Genomic DNA, 20,215 nt, shown 5'->3' with positions numbered 1-20,215 from the left:
GCCGTTTTAAAAACAATATGGGCAAGCTCATTACCTTCCTCACTCTGAGAAGCTTCTGCTCTCATCCTGCATGTCAAACACCTTGGATAAAACCTTCCTACCTGGCAGCCATCGGGACTCACGGTGGAACCACACAGCAGTGACCCGTCTCCTCGCACGGTGCACAAACGAGCCGGGCTTTAACAGCTTTTTTCTTTGTGAAGTTGACTGAGGCATTAATGTCTGCCATTACATCAGGTTGCACTTTGTTTCAATGTCGGCTCTTTGACTTATTCTATTGTTGCTCTTTAGTATTACGCTATCTCTCTCTCTCTCTCTGTCTGACTTTAAATGTTGTTTTTACTGAATCTGATGTGAGGGTTGATGTTGTTTTTGCATAATGTCTTGTTTCTGTTCCTGCTGCAAAACAAACGTCCCCAATTAAGAGAAACTGAATCTTTCAGCTGGGGACTCAGTGTATATCATGCAGTGCAGCATAAGGGGAAGATGTCTGCAGCCCTCCTCATTCCCCGGCCATCGCTTGAACTCCACTTGAGCAAATACTCACATCGTCCTCTCATTTCAGATCAGCTTCTTTTAAGTATGGGTCAATGATATTGAACCATTCATCAGCAGGGACTCTGTTTTGTTACAGGTTTACAGAAAGGGCAAACAATATAGCAATATAATAACAAATGGGATAAAAGAACAAAAAAAAAAAACCCCTGATAAATCCAATGATAGAACAACAGTTCCTAACAAGAATTTTAACTCATCACACACTGACTCAAATACACAAAATATTCATATTTACATACAGAACCCACTACAGCCTATCGCTGTGGAGATTTCTCATTATTTCCTATCAAACTGCAGCCATGCGAACAAAGCAGCAGAGTGGTGCCAAAGAAACAGCTCTGGAGTTGTTTTACATTTCGCTTTAACATCCCGTCTGCTCCGCAGAGAACCCGACACGCTCGGCTGCCTCCTTATTAGCAGCTGAATGTTTTATTTTCACCGTTGTTACCCTCCGATCTTGGCTCAGATACAGCACAGACAGGAGACTTTCCGAGACCCGCCGAGGCCTTGCAGGTCATAAAACAAGGATTTAGATGCTACAGTGTAGAACAGGGGAAAAAAACACACATCCAGGTAATGTAATGCTTCTAATCTGCCCGACACTGCAAAGAGAAGGCCCAAGACAGAAAAGGAAGAGTTTGAAACAAATCTCCTCCAAATGTGAAGATAGTCGATTTTCTACAAATGACATTTAAATTGTGTTTAAATGATTCAGAATCTCATTGGCAGATTAATTGATCATAAAAATAATATTATTTGCATACGCCTACTTTATTCATTTACATATTTGGTGGAAAGAAACAATGAAACAACAGGAGCAGAGTCACAGTTTAACTGATCCGCAAAGTTTAGAAAAGTTCCATCATTTGGATAAGTGTGTGTGTGTGTGTGTGTGTGTGTGTGTGTGTGTGTGTGTGTGTGTGTGTGTGTGTTATATGTGTGATGTGTATCCAGGAAGTGTTTCAGATGTTACATAATGAGCAACTCACCAGGTTCTGTGTGTGTGTGTGTGTGTGTGTGTGTGTGTGTGTGTGTGTGTGTGTGTGTGTGTGTGTGTGTGTGTGTGTGTGTGTGTGTGGAGTAAGGTCTGGTGGGCTCAGCAGGTTCAGGAAGGGCTTTCTAGAACAGATGGAGGGTACGCACACACACAGACACGGTAGGAAGACTGTGCACACACGTACCCAAAACACAAACACAATTTGACATCCTGGGTGACATTTAGACATAATGAACTATACTATCATAAAAACACACACACACACACACAAACTGATGTCCTGTAAACTGCTGCTATATCCCCTGCGTCTCCCTGCAGTTCTAAACAATTAGCTCGGCAGCTAATTTGTCTTTTTTATAGAGCTGAACAAATGCTAGCCCTCGACGAGGAGCATGCAGGGCTGGATCATTACTTCAGTCCAACTAGCTTCATTTAGCTCCCAGGCAACACTTCAGATGTTTACCTTTGTCCTTTTTAACTCCTTTAAGCAAAACACAGAAATGGCCAGTCACTTCCATTTTCACCGTCACATGTTGGAGTGTCATAAAAAAGGTTTATATGACATTTATTTGAATAATCGGTTTCATGCAAGCTGTTACGCAAGATTTTCTAGATTATAGTTGATACTTGACTAATTGTATTTTTTTTTTTTATTATTTAAAAAAAAGAATCTCTGAACCTAACTCATCATTCTAAAAAAAACAGTACCAGTCATGTATCTCTCCTTCGAACCTGAGCGTCCTCGCACACAGCCGACCTGCACACAGCTAACGTTGTTTTGAGTCGACGTGTCATTAACAAGGTCCAGGCGGGTGACTTCCACTCAGCTAATGTGTTCAGCGCTGCACACCTGGGGTCCGACCTCATTTACAGCTCCGCCAAGAGCAACCTGAAGGTTTGATTAAGGTTCCACGAAAAAGACAATCGGCCTCATGGGAAATGTAGTTCAGGGTCAGAAGACGCCAAGTTTCTCTGAATGGCAGAGATTTGAACAGCCGGGAGACGGAGAGGGATGAAGGGAAAACGAAAGGCTTCTTCTCCTCCACAAAGTGAAAGAATAGGGATGAAGTGTGTTTGTTACAGTCTGATCAATCATCATCTTGAGTCAATGCGTTTGATGCTCACTGAAACATTCCCTATTGTAAGACTCTAAGGCATTACCTGTGCTGACATTTACTGTTCTGTGCTTCACTTAAGAGGGAAACATTTGTTTTTCTCATCAGGGTTCCACTTGTTTCAATCTAAGGACTTTCAATGTCAGATATGAATGCAATCTTTTTAAAATTGTATCCGTCACATGTTATTTAGTCCCTTAATCTGTCAGCGTCTCCTCGTCGTCACAGCGATGGAAAACAAAGACACGGTGGCTCCTTTAAATGTCTCATTTTACCAACTTAAAAAACTCCCAGACGGCTCAGGTGATAAGTCAGAGGTATCAAAGTTGTAACCTTTGATCTACCGGAACTTTCTTAATTGACATAAAAAATAAAAGTGGGTCTGTATCTAAACAGGAAGTAAAGTATCCTTTGCTAAAGACAGTACAACGTTCAAATTAAAGGCATCACAATAACTGTCTTGAATTGCAAAGTAAAAACGTTATGATCCGTTTCTTTCATTATTATTATTATTTTTTTTTTTTTTACGGGGCTCCACATTTCTGGCAGAGTGCCTGGGTGTAATATTCAGCATGTCTTGACACTTTTTCAGAGTGGTGTTTATGATCACATTGCAGGATACAGTAAGTGTGTCTGAAGACTAAATGAGACTTGGAAACTGTCTCTCAGGTATCAAAAAAAACAAAAAAACTGGCCACTTTCAATTCCAAGTTCTCGTCCCACACTCGGCCTCTTTGCCGTCGCCTCGCCCAAAAATCTGAAAACAGTCCTAACATCTTGGCAGTTTTCACGGCAGAGATTTTGATGGTAAAGATGGCCTCTTTAAAATCCTTTCACTTTCAGATTGTCAGTGTGAAGAAAACAGCTGAGTGATCGACCAGGAAGGAGGCCAAGAGACAAAACATACACTAATGCAAATGAATGTCACTGAAGGAAGCTATTAGCCAGTTAATCACCCTGGCTGTAACTCTGAAGATTCAGCTCTAATACACACATTTAATTCCAGACAGGTTTTAGTGTTTTATTATTCATATTCAGCGCTAGTGAATTCAGAATCAGGCAGTTAAACATAAAGCACTGCAGGGCTGCTTTCTCTTTAATCCCTTTATTACTAAATGCTAGATGTGATTTTTGCATATACGCTAAGACAACTTTTAAAGAAAATCTTAAGAGCACTAACAGAACATAAACAACAAACTTCAATGCCGATCAAGCATTCTCCAAAGCTGTGGTTGCATCACAAGCAGTTGACTTGTCCTTTAGATGCACCTCCATAGTGAAGCATTCAAATCTGCACATTTCTGAGTGTTTGGAGTAAACATTGGTCCAGCGAGTGGCGAGTTGAGATTCAGAGCGGATGTCTCTCTGGTTGAAACCTGCGGCGGTGAGTAATTACATGCGAAGGCTGGATGTGGCTGCACCTCTGTTGTTAATGAAAGCTAATGAAGGCTGCAGCTCTGATCTCCTCTCCTCCCTCTCCATCCCTCTGTAACAGAGGGATGGAGGCTGGGTTAATTTAGACCACAGGCAGATCCAATACTAATATATCTAAGTGTGTGTGTGTGTGTGTGTGTGTGTGTGTGTGTGTGTGTGTGTGTGTGTGTGTGTGTGTGTGTGTGTGTGTGTGTGGACGTGACTCTCGTTCAAAAACAGTCAAATTAAACTGAATTTCCACCCCAAACAAACTGCTTCGTCGAAGTTTGTCCTTCTGGCGTGTCACTGAGCACAAATATCTTGGCTCATATGGGACTCTTTAAAATGGAGGAGTTTTCTTTCAGTGTACAAGGCATGAAGCATAACCTAAGGCTTTCATGATCAGACATGCACGGGGGAGAGAGAAAAAAAAAAGAACCAACCACTGAAAAACCCAGCTGAGCCTTTGGAAGATCATGTCAAACAGCGTTCACACAGGATTAGAATTACCTGGTTACCTTTTTGTAATTTAGTAATGACCCCCTAACATCAGTGTTCGGTGCAGCCCATTCCCATGGGACAAGAGAAGTCTGTCCTTTCTTCCTATTGGCCGACATTTCTGACTGAAAAAGTCAAAGTGCTGCATGATAACCGACCTCGTCTCTCGGGGGAAGCGTCACAAGAATGAAATTATCGGCAAAATAAGTGAGAAAAATAACTCAATAAATCACTTCAAATGCTGTCCAAGCCTTCGTTTACAACGTCCGGTCGAGCCCCTGTTATTTTCAAGCAGAGAAAAGCAACAGAAACCTCCGTCAGTAAGAATGACCTCCCCTCCAGGATCACTATTCTATGAAGGCCATAGTTTGCCATCTTTACTTAAAAAAATTACTGACATGTGGGACGCCGGCAGTGAGTGCGCGTACGCCATCTTCAGAAGCTATAGTCATCTAAGCGGGCGGTCCAGGTACAATCCCACCTGTAGCTACGTCAGCACGGTGTGAGTCGTCGAGTTTCCCAGCGAACTTTGTGCTGTAGCAGCTGATACATAATAAATACAGAAAATGTTACATTGAAAAAAGGGATTAGAAGTGCGTTGATATCAGATCTAACTGTAAGTTTAATCAAAAAGGAAATCATTGGAGAGAATTGTTTTTTTAAAGATATAAAATATGATCTTTGCTCTTTGATTGTGGGTCAAGAACTTAAGGAAATATAAAAATGAGCGAGCCTACAATACAAATATTTTACTGCTGATCAACACAAACACTGAATCAGACTAAACCTCTCACTCAATCAGCAGTCAGTTCTCAAATGAAATAAGAAGCTTTGTCCAAAATAAAAGGTCCTAAAGATGGACTGCTGAGATTTCAAAAGTGTCCGATTGTCTCCTCTTTAATGTTGTAAATAAAGATGTCCGCCTTGTTCTGTGATTAAAGAAACATTGTTCGGTTTGATCTTCCTCACCTGCACCGCGGAGGCTTTATTTAGGACAGCTGTGTCCCTGACCCTCTGCAGGACTCGAACTTTGCCACCTCATACATCCGAGCCCTCCCCACAGATGTCTCCTTCACTCCTGCTTTCTTCACTCTTTTGATTCTGCAGCTTCTCTGCACCACATCAAAGCGGCGCCTCCCTTTTCGGTTTTATTTTGCATTTTGCCGCCAATTAAAGGTTTGTTTACATCAGCTGCTCCGACTTCAGTTTCCTCAACCTGGGGGGGGGGGGGGGGGGGGGGGAACGCCACATCGAGATAAAACACGTTCATGTTGGTCTTCATGCAGCGAGGTCACAGCCATGAAATCGACTGACGAAGATGATGCTCAACTTCATTTGAGCCTCAAACGTCTGGAACGTCATCCAGAAAAATAAAAAAGATGCATGAATCGATGATCAATTCAATTAAACATCACAAATGTTGAATTTATTACACAGCGCTTTTATCATTTTCTCCCTGACATTATTTCTCCTCCTGCTGCTGAGTTTGTTTACAATGCTTTGTGTCTCTTTAAAAACACCTCTCCTGTCTTTTACGGTTTACAGAAACGTCCAACAAACAACCCCATCCTCATTTATATCTGCTCAAGAAAACAACATTCGCGACGAAAACCTGAACTTCACGTCTTCATGCCTCTGTTTAGACGCTCAGAGCGCGTCGATGAAGTTTGGACAAGTTTTTGGGTCAGGGTTGATTTCTAAAAATAACGTTTTAAAAATCAGCAAAAACATCTGTAGCCATTTCTAAATCGACGATGGAACGAGGCCTGCAGGACACGATCAAAGACTTGGAGTGAAGGTTGGAGGGATGAAAAGAAGGAAACAAGGAGAAGGAGATGAACGGATGATGGAAAAGCGTTGTAATATAACAGCTTATTGAAATCTCACTTTCGACCGGCTATCATTGGACGACAGTAACGCTGCTGAGAGTGAGGTCCAATATTTCTTGACTTTTTGCAGTTCTTTAAGACTTCATTTTCTGTCCTTTTTATTATTAACAGTCCTTTTAAAGTCAGGAGACAACATCAACAACCAGATGATTTAGGACAATTACACACTGATTCCTGAACATATAGTTTTAAAAAACAGTCATCATTGAGATGAGATGTTAGCTAACCAATTGCATGTTTGTGTTTGGACGATCTTATTTTGCCTTGTTTGCTCCTACGTTTTTTCTAAAACCAAAGCCAAACGTGATTGGACAAAACAAACTCCTCAATCCAGTCCAGTCCAATCTCAGTCCAGCCACTCGCTTTCAAATGGACTCAAACTGATTCTTTCATTTCATTGAAATTCAGGAAGTCTTCACCCTGTTTTAATGGCACTTAATCATTCAAATAAAAAACAACAACAACAACTATGGATCCATTTACCTTTTTTTAGGGACATGACTCAAATATGCTCCACTTACATGCATGAAATATGAGCATCGATGTCACTTCAAATTCAGCAAACATCCGGGTGACATAAAAGGGATCGTCACGTGTCCTACAATGATGTGCAAACACCCCAAAACACAAACACGGCACACTGAGATGATAAGAGTAGGTTTAGATAAAAGGAAAACAGAGATCAATGTGATGTTCAACACGGGGAACATCACAAACAACACACACACACACACACACCACTGCCTAGTTTGAGCTTCACACACATACACACACTTCTGTCCACTTACTGTGCAGAAGAGTCGGAGGAGACGGTGGATGTCTGGATGTCAGGGTGGGGGGGCGCGGAGTGGACTGGACGGATGGTCGGATGGGCTGCAGGCGATCAGGTTCGGGTCATGGGCTGATGTGTCCCAGACAGATTCTTCCGCAGGTCTGAACACAGGAGGAAGCGGTCGATGAGGGGACGCCGGGGCCTTGATCCACCAAGCAGAAAGGAGAGGAAACTCAATGTGAGGCTCACAGCGCTGATTCAAAGTGAGAATCAACCAATCCAACTTACTCAGTGTGAACTTTCTTTGCTCAACTTTCCCAACATGAAACTACTTTCTGAGTCCTTAAAGAACTCAGAAGATTGAAATGATGCCACGACTCTGAGCAAATTTTCCAAAAAGTGAAAAAAAACAATATATTTTCTGTCAATGGCTGAACTTTTATTATTCATTTATTTTGTTTACAATTTAAAGAAGTTTACATTGACATCAATTTCCAAAGCACTTTTTACATCATAAAAACAGGAGATCATATTTATCTGACTGCTTGTTGTCGCCGATATAAAAGTAGCTGTTTGCAGTAATATAATATAGACAATGACAGGATTATAGTATTTATAATTGTATTAAAATAATGAGACCCTTGAAGATGCACAGCTATATGTATGACACTTTGATTTACGATACGTTATGTTCATGTTGGAAATGCTGTCTCAAACAACACTATTTTTATGAATTGTCAGCATTGCTGTCGCTGGTTGCTTTGTTTCAGCTGATGTCTCTTTAAGGCTATCCTCCCCACTTTCTTCTGATTGGCCAGCTCTTCGGACGACCCTTCAGTGGTGGGAGAAGAGAGCCTAAGTAAGAGGTTTAAACAGCTAATAATCAAAGGCTTAAAGCCGACTCATGAAATTCTCGGTTTTAAATCGGGGAACTATCACGGCGAATTCAGAAAAAGGCCATTTAGCGCCCCCCGCAGGCTGATACTCAGATTAATCAAACATACGTTTTTAGGATCATTATGAAAGGTGAACTGTTATAACCGAATATTGTAACTCGTGAACAGCCCAGTTAGGGCCTGAAATGTAACAATATCCCAAAATGTAAAAATTTAATAACTGGTCAATAATTTGGTCAATAATAATAACTTTTTTGCCCAAAATGTAACAAGTTGAAACATTATTAGGAAACTAATATTTTGCTCCTTTTTTTTTTTTTTTTTTTTCCTTTACAACATTTAGGGTCGTTGTTACAGTTTGGGCTCTAACAAGCTCAAAACAAACATTCTTATGTCGATCTATTTTCTCCCCAAAAGGGGAGATAGCTGCTTCTCTCCCAGGAGCAATTCATTTTAGACTCTGAGAAACACCCCACTGTGATTCCCATCTTTCAGAAACCACGGCGCTCCTTGTGAGCGCGTTTGAGTCTGCAGAAGCAGATGTGACAGTAGACTGAAGCGGGATAAAAGGCGTTTAGCAGTCTGTGTGAACAGTGACTGTGACAGCAGCGTGTGTCGATCTGCTGGATTCAGACTGAAAGCTGCGATTAGACAGAGAGAGTCCGTCCAGTCAGCTGGGACGGAAGGAAATCCTCCTTTATTGATCTGTCGCTCCTGCAGAGCCGTCCATCAGTCAGCCCGCTCTGCAGGGACTGCCACACACACATACTTCTATACTTGTGAGGACCGTCGTCCGAATTATCCATTCAGTGATAGTATATAACAAAGCAGAGTTCTTTATTCTGCTTGATTAACGCTGACAGGAAGGAGAACCGCCTCTGAGAGTCAAACAGAGGTGATTATACGAATCACAAGACACTTAACTGTTCAATGTAGCTGAAGAGGTTTTTTTTATTGATTGAAAAGTATTTTATCTGGGTTTTTTTTCATTTTCCAATAGCAGCAAGAATGCTTCGACATTTTTAATTTAACATTATTTATTTTTTTCAATTTAAAATCTTTATTTAAAAATCTGTCAGAACTAGAAGAAGATCAATGATCAATCTATGAAAAAAATGTTTATGGAGAATTTTATTGGTCATCAATTTCCTGCTGCATCCTGCATGGATTTAATGAGCACTCTCTCTCAAAGTTTATTTTCCGATGTCTTATCAAAAAATGCCAGAGCATTAGCATAGCTCAGAAAAATATAGCAGACGATATTTGCTATTGATGGTGAGCACGCGATAGAACACCGGCATCGATTTCAGCCTGAAACACTTCAACCTGAATGACAAAACAATTCCTTCGTGCCTCAGAAAGTTTTAATGTAAATCCTGAAACACTTTTCACTCCATCTTGTTTGTTCATATCCATAAAAATAAAAAAAATAAAAAAAAATAAAAATCAATCACAGGTATCCCCGCCCTAACTCCTCCCCTCTTCCTGCTCTCTCTAAACAGGACAGTCATTTATTAAATGAACATCATGCTGCTGAGAAGACTTAAACTCATTTAGAAAATGTCCCAAAGACAAATACATGCACACAAACAGAGCAGACATGAGAGACAATATCATCAACAAGTTTTTACCTCCATACACACAGAAACACACCTACAACTACATCACACAAACAAAATGAAGATATATTACACACACACACACACACACACACACACACACACACACACACACACACACACACACACACACACACACACACACACACACACACACACCTGTCTCTCTGACCTTTACACTGAAATTCAGCAGGACATCAACAAACAGGATGTGTCACTGACCTTTCACACATCTGACGCTAAAGAGCATACTGTACACACACACACACACACACACACACACTTTAGACAGTGCTCTTTCTAAGTCTTCCCAGCAGCATTTAATTAAAAATACAGTCATATATAGCAATAATCTAAATAATGGAGAATATGCCATTAAAAAAAAAGTGGTATAGAACATTTCGACAACTTTAATGTGTGCCTGTGTGACAGATGCAGGTGAGTCAAGTTTTAGACAGTCTCTGATTAAAACTGATCTTAATGAGCATCTGTTAGGGTATGGCATTATATCGAGCTTTAAAGCTTATTTGACAGTTTTAAAGCTTGTGGGCTCAAGATATTAACTGGTGTGCACAAGATGTATATACACGTGTATTTTTGACTTTTTGGGACTTTAAGGGCTCTGTACTATTTAGTATAGAAAATATAGAGATGTGAATTTTGGTCCATATCACCCTTCTCTAGCATGTGTATGTCACTTGAATAATGACAAAGAAATAAAGTGTAACATTAAAGTGTGTCCGAAGGAATAAAGGTAAGTTTTTTTTATCATGCGCGTCCTTATTTTTAGCATTTTATTTTGTATAAAGCATTTTTTATTTGTGTTATTTTGGGGTCAAACAATAAAAGCACGTGACCTGGTGAGACTGTCAGAAAGGTCACACATAGGTGCTGAACTCTTGTTCACAGTGATGATACCACAGCATGTCTGCATGATAATAACTTACAAACTTGTAATATATTTAAGGATTTCTGACACTCCTATTTATAAAGAGGTCGTAGGCCATGTATCCGTGTATTATTCAACGAATAACAACATTAAAAACCAACTAACTCCTCTGGTTGTCACTGTTGTGTTTGTAGAAGAGCAGCTAACATGCTGACTCCTATTTTTGATATTTTGGTGGGAAATAAAGCTCTGTGTGACTCGACATGAAGCCGGTTAGTGTTTAAAACTTAGTCGCTAATCCCTCACATGGTCGCTCATTCATAAAAAAAATAATGTAAGGTTATAATTGTACACTAAAATGAGCTAAGCTAACTCACCTTCTGTCACACTCCAGCGTTGAGTTGTGTTTAGTCGACAGAGACGTGCCTGCGATCCTCATGGATATAAATTCTCATTTACGATTCTTAAACTTTGTTTTGATACTTTAAAAAAAACATTAGCCGAACATTAACCCATAATTCATAATGTAACTTTCGATAAATAATCACGGCAAGACAAAATAGAAAAATCATTTCTTATTTGTGATCAGGCGTTCTTTAGTCACATGTCATTTAGGGTCCCGAGAGTTATCCAGTCGTTGTTAGCAACATCATGGCGGCGTCCTCACGAGCACAGGTGATTTCTCTCTACCGCATGCTGCTGACAGAGAGCAAGAAGTTCCCCTCGTATAACTACAGGTAAAAGATGGTGTCCTACCCTTGTGAATTTACATTCCGGCCAGTTTAAATGTAATGTCAGTGGCGGGAAAGAGCTTAATGTGTCCTCTAGCGGTTCTGTTTACATCAGCTGTCGTGTCAGATGGTGTCCTCACTGTTATCCAACGATACAAGACAAAGCTCACACAGAGCAGCGGTGTCATTAAAGTGTTAATACCGTGTGTTCACTTTTAAATTATTAAGGTTATGTTAAAGTGTGACAGCTGAATAAGTGCGACAATTATTCACAGACTGAAATACATTTAAGAAATAATGCATAACATTGAAGAAAAAATAACATAGCCAAAAAAAATTACAAAGAAGAAACTGTCGGTATTATATAACTTTATTCATATAGCACCTTTAAAAATATAAAATAAATAAATATAGAATGAAGTCGTATGACCCGCTCATACTCGGTCCTTATATTGTGTGTACAGTGTAAAGTGTAATTCAGGAGAAAATAAAACACGTTATAAGTTAATCAGTTAGTTTTTGCTATAGAGTAAAGGAGCATGGGGGGTTTCTCATATCAGAGATGTGCTGTCAAAGTCTGTTTTCTCTCGTTTAATAACTTCAGTGTGATCTTCAACACATTACTTTTATGCTGATTCTCTGTTCTGGTTTGAGCCTGATCTGATTACTGTGCATGCCTGCTCCTCCTCTTGTCCAATCAGCATCCAGTTTGTTTTGTCACCATAAAGCGTTTTTTTTTTTTTTTTTTAATTCTGGAAGCCAATCCAACATGCTGCTGCTGCTCCAGCTGATTGTGAGGTCAGGCTGTTATTGGATTCATATTAGATTTAGTCCTGAGGAAGTGTTGCCTGTTTTTGAAAATCATAGCTCTTTGCTTGTTTCTTCCAGACCAAGAGGAGGAGGGGAGAAAAAGAAGACAAAATGCACTCTAAAACTGAAATATTGTAGTTGGGGAAAATCTAACAGTTAAACATATCTAATAGTCAGGATATTTCCCAGAGGAGCTGTGTTTATATGAACACTAACACCCAGGTTTTCCGCTCTGACTTCACCCGGAGTCTCTCCTGTTAGACGCTTAGTATTTTTAACACAACAAGTCCAAATGAGCTGATGTGAGAGCGCAGCAGGAAGAGGAGTTTAGTGTTATCTCTATGAATATTGTGTATTTAAGCCTAGCCTAGTTGTGCTCATGCAGGTGGGTCGATTCAGCGCAGCAGTATCAACCGGGCTTTAGAACAAGGAAACATTAAAGGAGATCATATTTGAAACCAGGATTCTCAGTGGGAAACGTGCACTCTAAAAATGACAAATGGGTATCATATTGTTTCATCATTTGAGCCCCAGTGTGCACCTGGTCTTTACCTGGACTGATGTTGTTTTCTTTCTAACCCAGTTTGACCTTTTATGCCTTCATGAGCTGTCTACCTTTTCAGTACTTTTTCAATTGAACAATATGAGATAAAGATTAGCAGCCTCTGGGTTCCCCTGACATCTATCCTCCGACAGCCGCTGCAGATCAGGGCTTTAAAATTCACTTTAATGCCACTAAACTCAGCTGCCCCGTAAATCAGATGTTAAATACATATCATTAGTCATCGCTGCAGTGTTGAGTTATTCTTTCTCTTTTTCTGTTAGAATGTGTGTGTGTGTGTGTGTGTGTGTGTGTGTGTGTGTGTGTGTGTGTGTGTGTGTGTGTGTGTGTGTGTGTGTGTGTGTGTGTGTGTGTGTGTGTGTGTGTGTGTGTGTGTGTGTGTGTGTCTGGCTTGGGGGGTGGGGGGGAGTTAGAGGCAGTGTTTTCCCGCTGTAATAACACACACGCCTCTCGACATGGACATCGGAGAGGTGTCGCTCCCTGCACGCCATCATGTGGTCCATCACTGTTTTATTATTGAGCGGTCAGACGAGAGATCGCCTCCTGCCATGCGCGGGTTCTCATACGTTTTTTTTCTTTTGTAGCATTAATAAAGTTAACGTGAAAACGCTGTTGTCCAATAAAACTGCAACCGCATCAGGATCCTGACGTCCTGTTGATTCGTGCAGACGTGGCCAAATAAAATCCTACATGTCCCAGAATGCATTGTTATTTTAGTCCAAATCAACATTTAGAAGTCATCCCCTTTCACTTGATGTCACGCTTTGAGTCTGAAAAGTAAACTGTGGATTGTTACACTGAAAAAGTTGGGTGTGCCAGGTGAGCTAATGTTTGGAGGCTGGAGTTGTTCAAACACCTGTTAAGATTCATGATGCATCTTCTTGTCCTGTTTTTGAATGTTAAAAGAACAGACGTGGTGAGTCACCGCCTTCCTATACTGCAGAGAAGATCAGGATCTACATTAGAGACGAAACATCTTCCAAACTCCTCTTGAAATGTTTGGAGGAGACCTCGTCTCTCTCCTCTGACTGACGAGAGTTAATTTTCTCCCCTCCATAAGCTTCAGTTTGTGGTGGAGCGTGCCGGTGTGCAGGTTGGATTATTGTTGAATGACCTGAATATGCCAGACGTTGCTGCAGGCTGTATTTTTTTATTTATTATTATTTTATTTTTTTTCCTCTCTCTCAGACTACAATAGCAGCTGACGCTCACAGCTCTTCCTGTGAGTTGAGGTGGGTGAGTTTTGGCTGAATTTTGTGAGTTTTATTTTTTTTTCCACAAGTGAGAGAAAAACAGGGACATAAAACCCTAAAGTGAGATGAAACATTCATGATTCTCTGCAGGAAAAATTAGATCAACGCTGCTGCTAATGGTTACAGGACAGAGAATATAAACACTGAAATGTGATTTAGACACAAATCTAGCCGGTTTGGGGGCTTTTATGAACATATGAAACATATTATTCCAGCGTTGGGAGCTGTCGTAAAAAAGTGAAATGAAAAACATTATAAAGGCTGCAATCTTTTAGAACTTTCTCTGAGAGTGCAGACGGGAAGAAGCAGCAAACGGATTTAATAAAATGAGCTCAGGGAGTTATTGGAAAACTGACACATAGCTGGATAGAGACTCTGACAGATATAGTGAGAGTGAGAGAGGTAGAGACAATATGAAGATGAAAAAGAAAGTAACAGGAGTTACCAGCACTGGGGGGGGGGGGGTGGTCGTATCGCCCACCTTTTATTACAGCCTGTCTCACTGCTGCAGGCTGAAACAAATCGACTGGAAAATTAGTGAACAGTCACTCTTTAGTTAAAATAGAAAGTAGTAGACTTCCCTTTTTAAATGTTGAAGTATTTGCACGGAGAAACTTTCCTTCTTATATTTCATCGAGCTGCTCTGCTGCCCAGCCCTGGCTGGAAAAAAAAAAAAGCCTTTTGGTTTTTTGCTTTTTTTTTGTTTAAAGAGTAGGAAGAACCCTGCAGGGCAGAAACCCTCAGGTGTGTTGGAGACGGGCTGAGAGGGAGAGACGATGAAGGAGATGATGGAGGAGGGAGGAGCTCTCCGTCAGAAGTAGGTCACATCTCTGCGTAGGAACAACAACAACACAGCCTCACATAACAAACCGATCCAGTGTGTTTAACTTTAATGTGAGCCCAGTCAGACTCCATCCTTACATCGCTCTCTCTCTCTTTTTCTGGTTCATGATGGATGTCTCTCCATCAGTCTCCCTCTCTCTCTCTCTCTCTCGTTCTCTTCGTTAAACACAAGTGTCCTTAGTGGATTCACTCAAACACAATACCAACATCTGTGTGTGTGTGTGTGTGTGTGTCGAGTTATCAAAAGCTTCTGATGAATAAATGATGGTGGAAATCTCCCCTCCTCGTCTCCTTCCTCTCCTCCCTCCTCCTAGCTCTCGTCCAAATCTTCCCCCTCACCTCCTTCTTTTTTTCTTTTCTTTTTTTTTTTCCTCCTCTCCTTCACCTCTTTTCATCTTACAAAGATCACACGAGAGAATTCCCTCTGAAGTTTCAGTTGAGGGGACACACACACGGATAAATCATTCACACTTAGCTTTTAAAAGAATGAGAATTTACACAGAGGAGAATCTCACTCTGTCTCCGTCAGTGCGCCGTAAACGAGCTGAGCGCCTATAAAGATTCATTTGTGAAACAAAACACGAGTCAATATAAAAATGATTGTCTTTTGTCAGGTATACATTTTGTACAAGAAAGCACACGTGTAGCAAGACGAGTCAGAATCTTATGGGTCACATATCCGGACCTTAAAGGGGACATACATACGTACACGTACATATTATAAAAAAATCCACTTTAACATTGTTTTTGAACGTTTATTTAGGTATCCTGAGTGTCTGGAGACCCACAACATTTGTCTTAATACACAGTTTTGGGCCTCCTCCAACTTTGCCGCATCAAATCATCCATTTAAAATGATGGCATTGTGTTACATTACTTGTTGCATGAAGAGTTAAACTCTCGCCCTGACTCAACACAACCACAACAGCTATGAACACTAGTTGGCAGTGTGGTTGATCTGCTAGCTTAATGAAAATGCTGGATTGTGCATTCCAAACAATCTCAACTAAATGAGAGAAGATCATTTTAGACTTAAACTGTATGTATACTAAAATGACTGCAGAAAATATGCACACCTGACCCCCAATTTCCACATCCGTTTTGATGTCAAACGAGGGTCTCTCATCTGACTCACAGCACCAGTTAAACTGTGACACCGGTGGACTCCCCTCCAGAACTTTCTCAGCTGTTTTGTTGTTCTTTTTTCCTCTCCGTCTTCCACTGTGCTCGTTAGTAGCGCGGCTCATTATGCCGGGTCCATTAGCTTCGAGGTTAGTGTGAATCAGTTAAATGGAGGACCCTGAACGCCTCCTCTCCCGCCCTGTTGAACCTTTGGCTGAAAGAGTAAAAAAACAACAAAGAAGTGGATGCTTGAATGAAAGAAAGAAAAAATAAATAAATAAATAAACTAGAGCTTTATTTATCCCACGTCGCCATTTTTAAAAATATCTCTTTTCCCTCTCTTTCCTTTCTCTCTGGCCTTTTGCCATCTTTTTTTTCTTCTCCTTGTTTACTCGCCTCTCCTCTTTTCTTTCATCCTTAACCACTTCACTTTGCTTTGATGTTCCCTTCTCTTATTGAAATGCTTTTATTTAGTCTTCTTACCTCCTTTCAGTTTTTTTTATTTCCCCATATCTTCTTTCATTATTTAACCTTCTTAGACATTTTCACTTACAATTTTTCACACTTTTGTCTTTTTTCTTTTGCCTCTTTCTCACATTTCCAGCTATTTCTCATCTTCACTTAATTTGTTTCCCTCTTTCTCTTTTTTAACTTCCTCTGTACTTCCTGTATCGCACTTTCCTTCCCGTGTCCCCATAATTTTTCCTGCCTCGCCTCTTTTGTTCAATCCTCTTCTGTTCCTTGCTTTCGCTTTTTTTTTTCTTCTCCTAACTCTCTAGGTTCTCCCAGTTTCCCTCCTCTGCTTTCCATCCATCCTGCCTCCTCATCACTGCTCCCTCGTGTCCTTGTAATGTCGCCGCTCACTGTCCAAACCGCAGCATGTAAATCAGATCCATCAAACTTTTATTGGTTCCATCTTAAATCCTAAATGAGTCGGAGACAGAAAGACGGACGGAGAAGATGAATGGGGTTTGCGGTGCTGTAACTTCCCAAGGTCGATCAGAGGATCAGAGGAGCTGCCAGATATAACGACACCCGAGTCTTTGTTTGTGGAAAAAGAGTTGAAAAATTAAACCAATAATCATTTCCACTTCTTCACTTCTCCTGCCAGGAAATACATCACTGCTTTCAATTTGTCTGATTTGATTTACAGGCTCAGTGTGTGGATTATTATTCTGGACTCTGGGGTCATCGTGGCCCGAAGCTGAAACAGAGAGTGAAAATACTGAGTTTGTTTGTGAGGTTACTGAGGTCCACTTTTACAGATATCTAACGCCTACGCTTGGGTTTCACACTCGTGGGCGTCTGGTATATAACTTATTCCAACGTTACATGTGTTGACATTATGCATGTTCCATCTATCAGAGGGAAAACTTCATGCAACTAACAACATTTAAGCCAATTCTACAACCACACATAGTGTTTCCTGTAGCGCTTCATAGTAAAGGCTGCTACCTTAACAACACCTTCCCTCTGCCTAAACTTACAGGCCACTGACTTACTGTTGTAGAAAAAAACATCCCAAATAAATTCAAATCCTTCCCGGCTCAAAGCTTCTCCAGACTTCTTTGAAAAACCTGTCATTTAACCACAGAGATCAGAGGACTCATTGGTTGGCTTGTTTTTTTTAACGTAGCGTCCCAATATCGTCTGAACTGATGGAAACACGACCTGAGTGTTTGTGTGTGTGTTTTTTTTTTTACAGGACTTATGCCTTACGCCGGGTCCGTGATGCCTTCAGGGCCAACAGGGAAATACAGGATCCAAAAACTGTTGAGAGACTGGTGTTGGAGGGACGACAGACACTGGGACTGATCCAGAGACAGGTAACACACACACACACACACACACACACACACACACTCCTACATACACACACACACTCCTACACATACACACCGACACAGCTTAACCAGGTTGACCTGAATGCAGATGAACACCTGTTTACTGGCTGACCAGCTGTCGTACTCTTGCGCACACACACAGACACATATTCTTTCATTACTCTTGGCTAATCACCTCACTGTTGGTCACTTTGTTCCCATAATGCATCAGCTGCCTCTCAGCCAATCCCACCAGGGGATCGATCGTAGGTCTCTCTGTCTGCTAATCAACTAAACACAAACACACACACGTGAACACACAATGTCGCATCGGATGTAAAGGGTGAGATTTAAGGTGAGAGGAGTCGCAGTTGAAAGTTTAATAACTGGATCCACATTTGACTGACAGGAGACGATCACTAAGAATTTATGAAAAAATTGCATTTATACTTGTACAGCAAATCTCTAGAATTAAAAAAAAACAACCTGTAAGCTCATGAAAAAGAAAACCTTCGGTGGGTTCAAAACAAAACATTGATGCATTGAACTGACTGGCACTTCTGGCGCCCAAAGGCTAAGCTCCAGGATGCAGATGTTCAAAATGCATCTGCTGGGCTGGATCGAATCTTTAAAAATAAAAAAAGCGAGGTTAAGTTATCAGATGCATATTCTAGATTAGCCATGTCATGTGGGACACTTACTCCCGCTATGCCCCGAACACAAAGTGTAAGACACAGAGGCCGAATGGTGAGGCAAACTGCTCCCACCACTGATCCACCATCAGAGGCGCGAAAGCGCTCGCCATGTACCGTCAGAGCCGACAATGCAGAACGTGTGCGTGTGCGTGTGTGTGTGTGTGGGGGGGTGATGCTGTCACATGATGTAAACTCACTCAGTGGGTGCACACGCGTGTACGTAAAAGACGGAGGCGGTGGCGGAACTTCGGCACTGTCGTGGAAGTGCAAAAGTACGCCTGATTGGCTAAACTTGACCTGGTGGTGACCTATTCCAAAAACTGAGATTAGATAGTAGAGACTAGATGAGATTGCTATACGATGGAATGATTCTGTTCTTTAGATATGAACACTCCTCCTGTAGACGTCGGGTGTTTGCAGTTGCAGTGAATCATGTCTAAGACCCACCTGCTCAGTTGTAATGCAGCTTACGGCAGACGCAACACTTTTTGTCTTACATCACGAGCTGATGTTCAGAGTTGACATCGTCTTATGTTTGTGTGAATGAAGCCGAACCCGTGTGTGTGTTTCCTCTATGCATCTCGCCCACGCTGACGCAGGGATTAAATGCATCAGAGGGGGGAATGTGCACCTCGTTATGAACCTGCTGCAGCACTACAGGCTTCTGGGGAAAAAAAAATAAATCCATATCACACACATTCAAACATAAACACGCAGCCATACTGAAGTGGAGGCTTTAGGTTCCCTCCCCTGTGTTGCGGATCCATATAGTGTGTTACATGAGAGACAGAGAGGGGAGACACACACGTCAGCCTGTGTGCTGTGAATAAAATGAATGAAGCATCTCTGCACTACAGAGGGAGAAATGTCTCATGATATTCAATATACGACTTCTCTTTTATAACCAAACTCTCTTTTATTAAGATAACGTACAAATAAATAAATAAATAAATAAACAAATAAAAAAAAGAAGAAGAATTAAAGTATGCAAGAGAAGGCTGCTATAAAACTGAACCGTTCAAAAGTTTTCTTACAATACAGACTAAATTGGGGGCGTGGCCTGACAAAAGGGTGACTTCCTGATGAGGGCGGGGTCTGATTCCCGGTGAGCGTGGGCCTCGACGGAGAGTCCGCTGTGATGGTTGAACAATGTGTTGTGAAGCCCTTGTTTTTCTATAACGATCCTGATGTGACGGGCTGCATGCTGGTGTACCTAAAAAGTTTATCCCAAATGACGTCTGTGCGTCGCGTGTGTGTGCTTTTCAGGGGACGCTTCAGTGTGTGTCTTTGTAAGTTAGTTAGGGAGATAATATGATGGATTGCAGCTGCAGAGCCGACTCTGTTTGCGGAGGAGAAACTAAACCAGCATGTTCCTCTTAATGAGGCAGAGTGTGAGAGCGAGTTTAGGACAGAGGCTTGTGATGGGGAGAATAAAGAGTCGATAAAAGAGGGAGAAGTGTAAACAAGAAAGAGTGAAAGAAAGAGAGCTGATTGTAGAGTTTTTGTACGATAGATGTAACTGCTCTCAGTCAGTTTACAGAGTGTGTCCCACTTCAGCTGGATTCACACACACACACACACACACACACACGATGATAAAGTGAAGCCATAACATTAACAAGTCATAGAAAGAGGAGTGTGTGCGCCTCTGAAGAGCCATATCTCAGTGATTACTGCTGCTTAATGTCACCGCAATGTCACACAGCCTTCGGCCATTTTGGCTCGATGGA

At 41.2% G+C, this 20,215-nt stretch overlaps 2 protein-coding genes across 2 annotated transcripts in view; one reads left to right on the top strand and one right to left on the bottom strand.

The window, feature by feature from the left end:
* fars2 (phenylalanyl-tRNA synthetase 2, mitochondrial) overlaps positions 1-11,145 on the bottom strand; it is a 99,499-nt gene extending 88,354 nt beyond the window's left edge. The window contains exons 1-2 of the mRNA XM_079361900.1: positions 11,024-11,145; positions 7,259-7,444 (exon numbers count right to left, since the gene is read on the bottom strand). The gene's annotated coding sequence lies outside the window, so the exon portion shown is untranslated. The remainder of the gene's footprint in view (positions 1-7,258; positions 7,445-11,023) is intronic.
* Positions 11,146-11,246: 101 nt separating this feature from the next.
* lyrm4b (LYR motif containing 4) overlaps positions 11,247-20,215 on the top strand; it is a 31,485-nt gene continuing 22,516 nt past the window's right edge. The window contains exons 1-2 of the mRNA XM_079361906.1: positions 11,247-11,383; positions 17,673-17,793. Coding sequence (XP_079218032.1) covers positions 11,298-11,383; positions 17,673-17,793 — 207 coding nt within the window. The 5' untranslated portion in view covers positions 11,247-11,297. The remainder of the gene's footprint in view (positions 11,384-17,672; positions 17,794-20,215) is intronic.

This window comes from Symphodus melops (assembly GCF_947650265.1).
Source record: "Symphodus melops genome assembly, chromosome: 14".
Classification (NCBI taxonomy): Eukaryota; Metazoa; Chordata; class Actinopteri; order Labriformes; family Labridae; genus Symphodus; species Symphodus melops.
The sequence above is the reverse complement of the archived record's forward strand: the minus strand, read 5'-3'. Positions and strand labels throughout refer to the sequence as shown.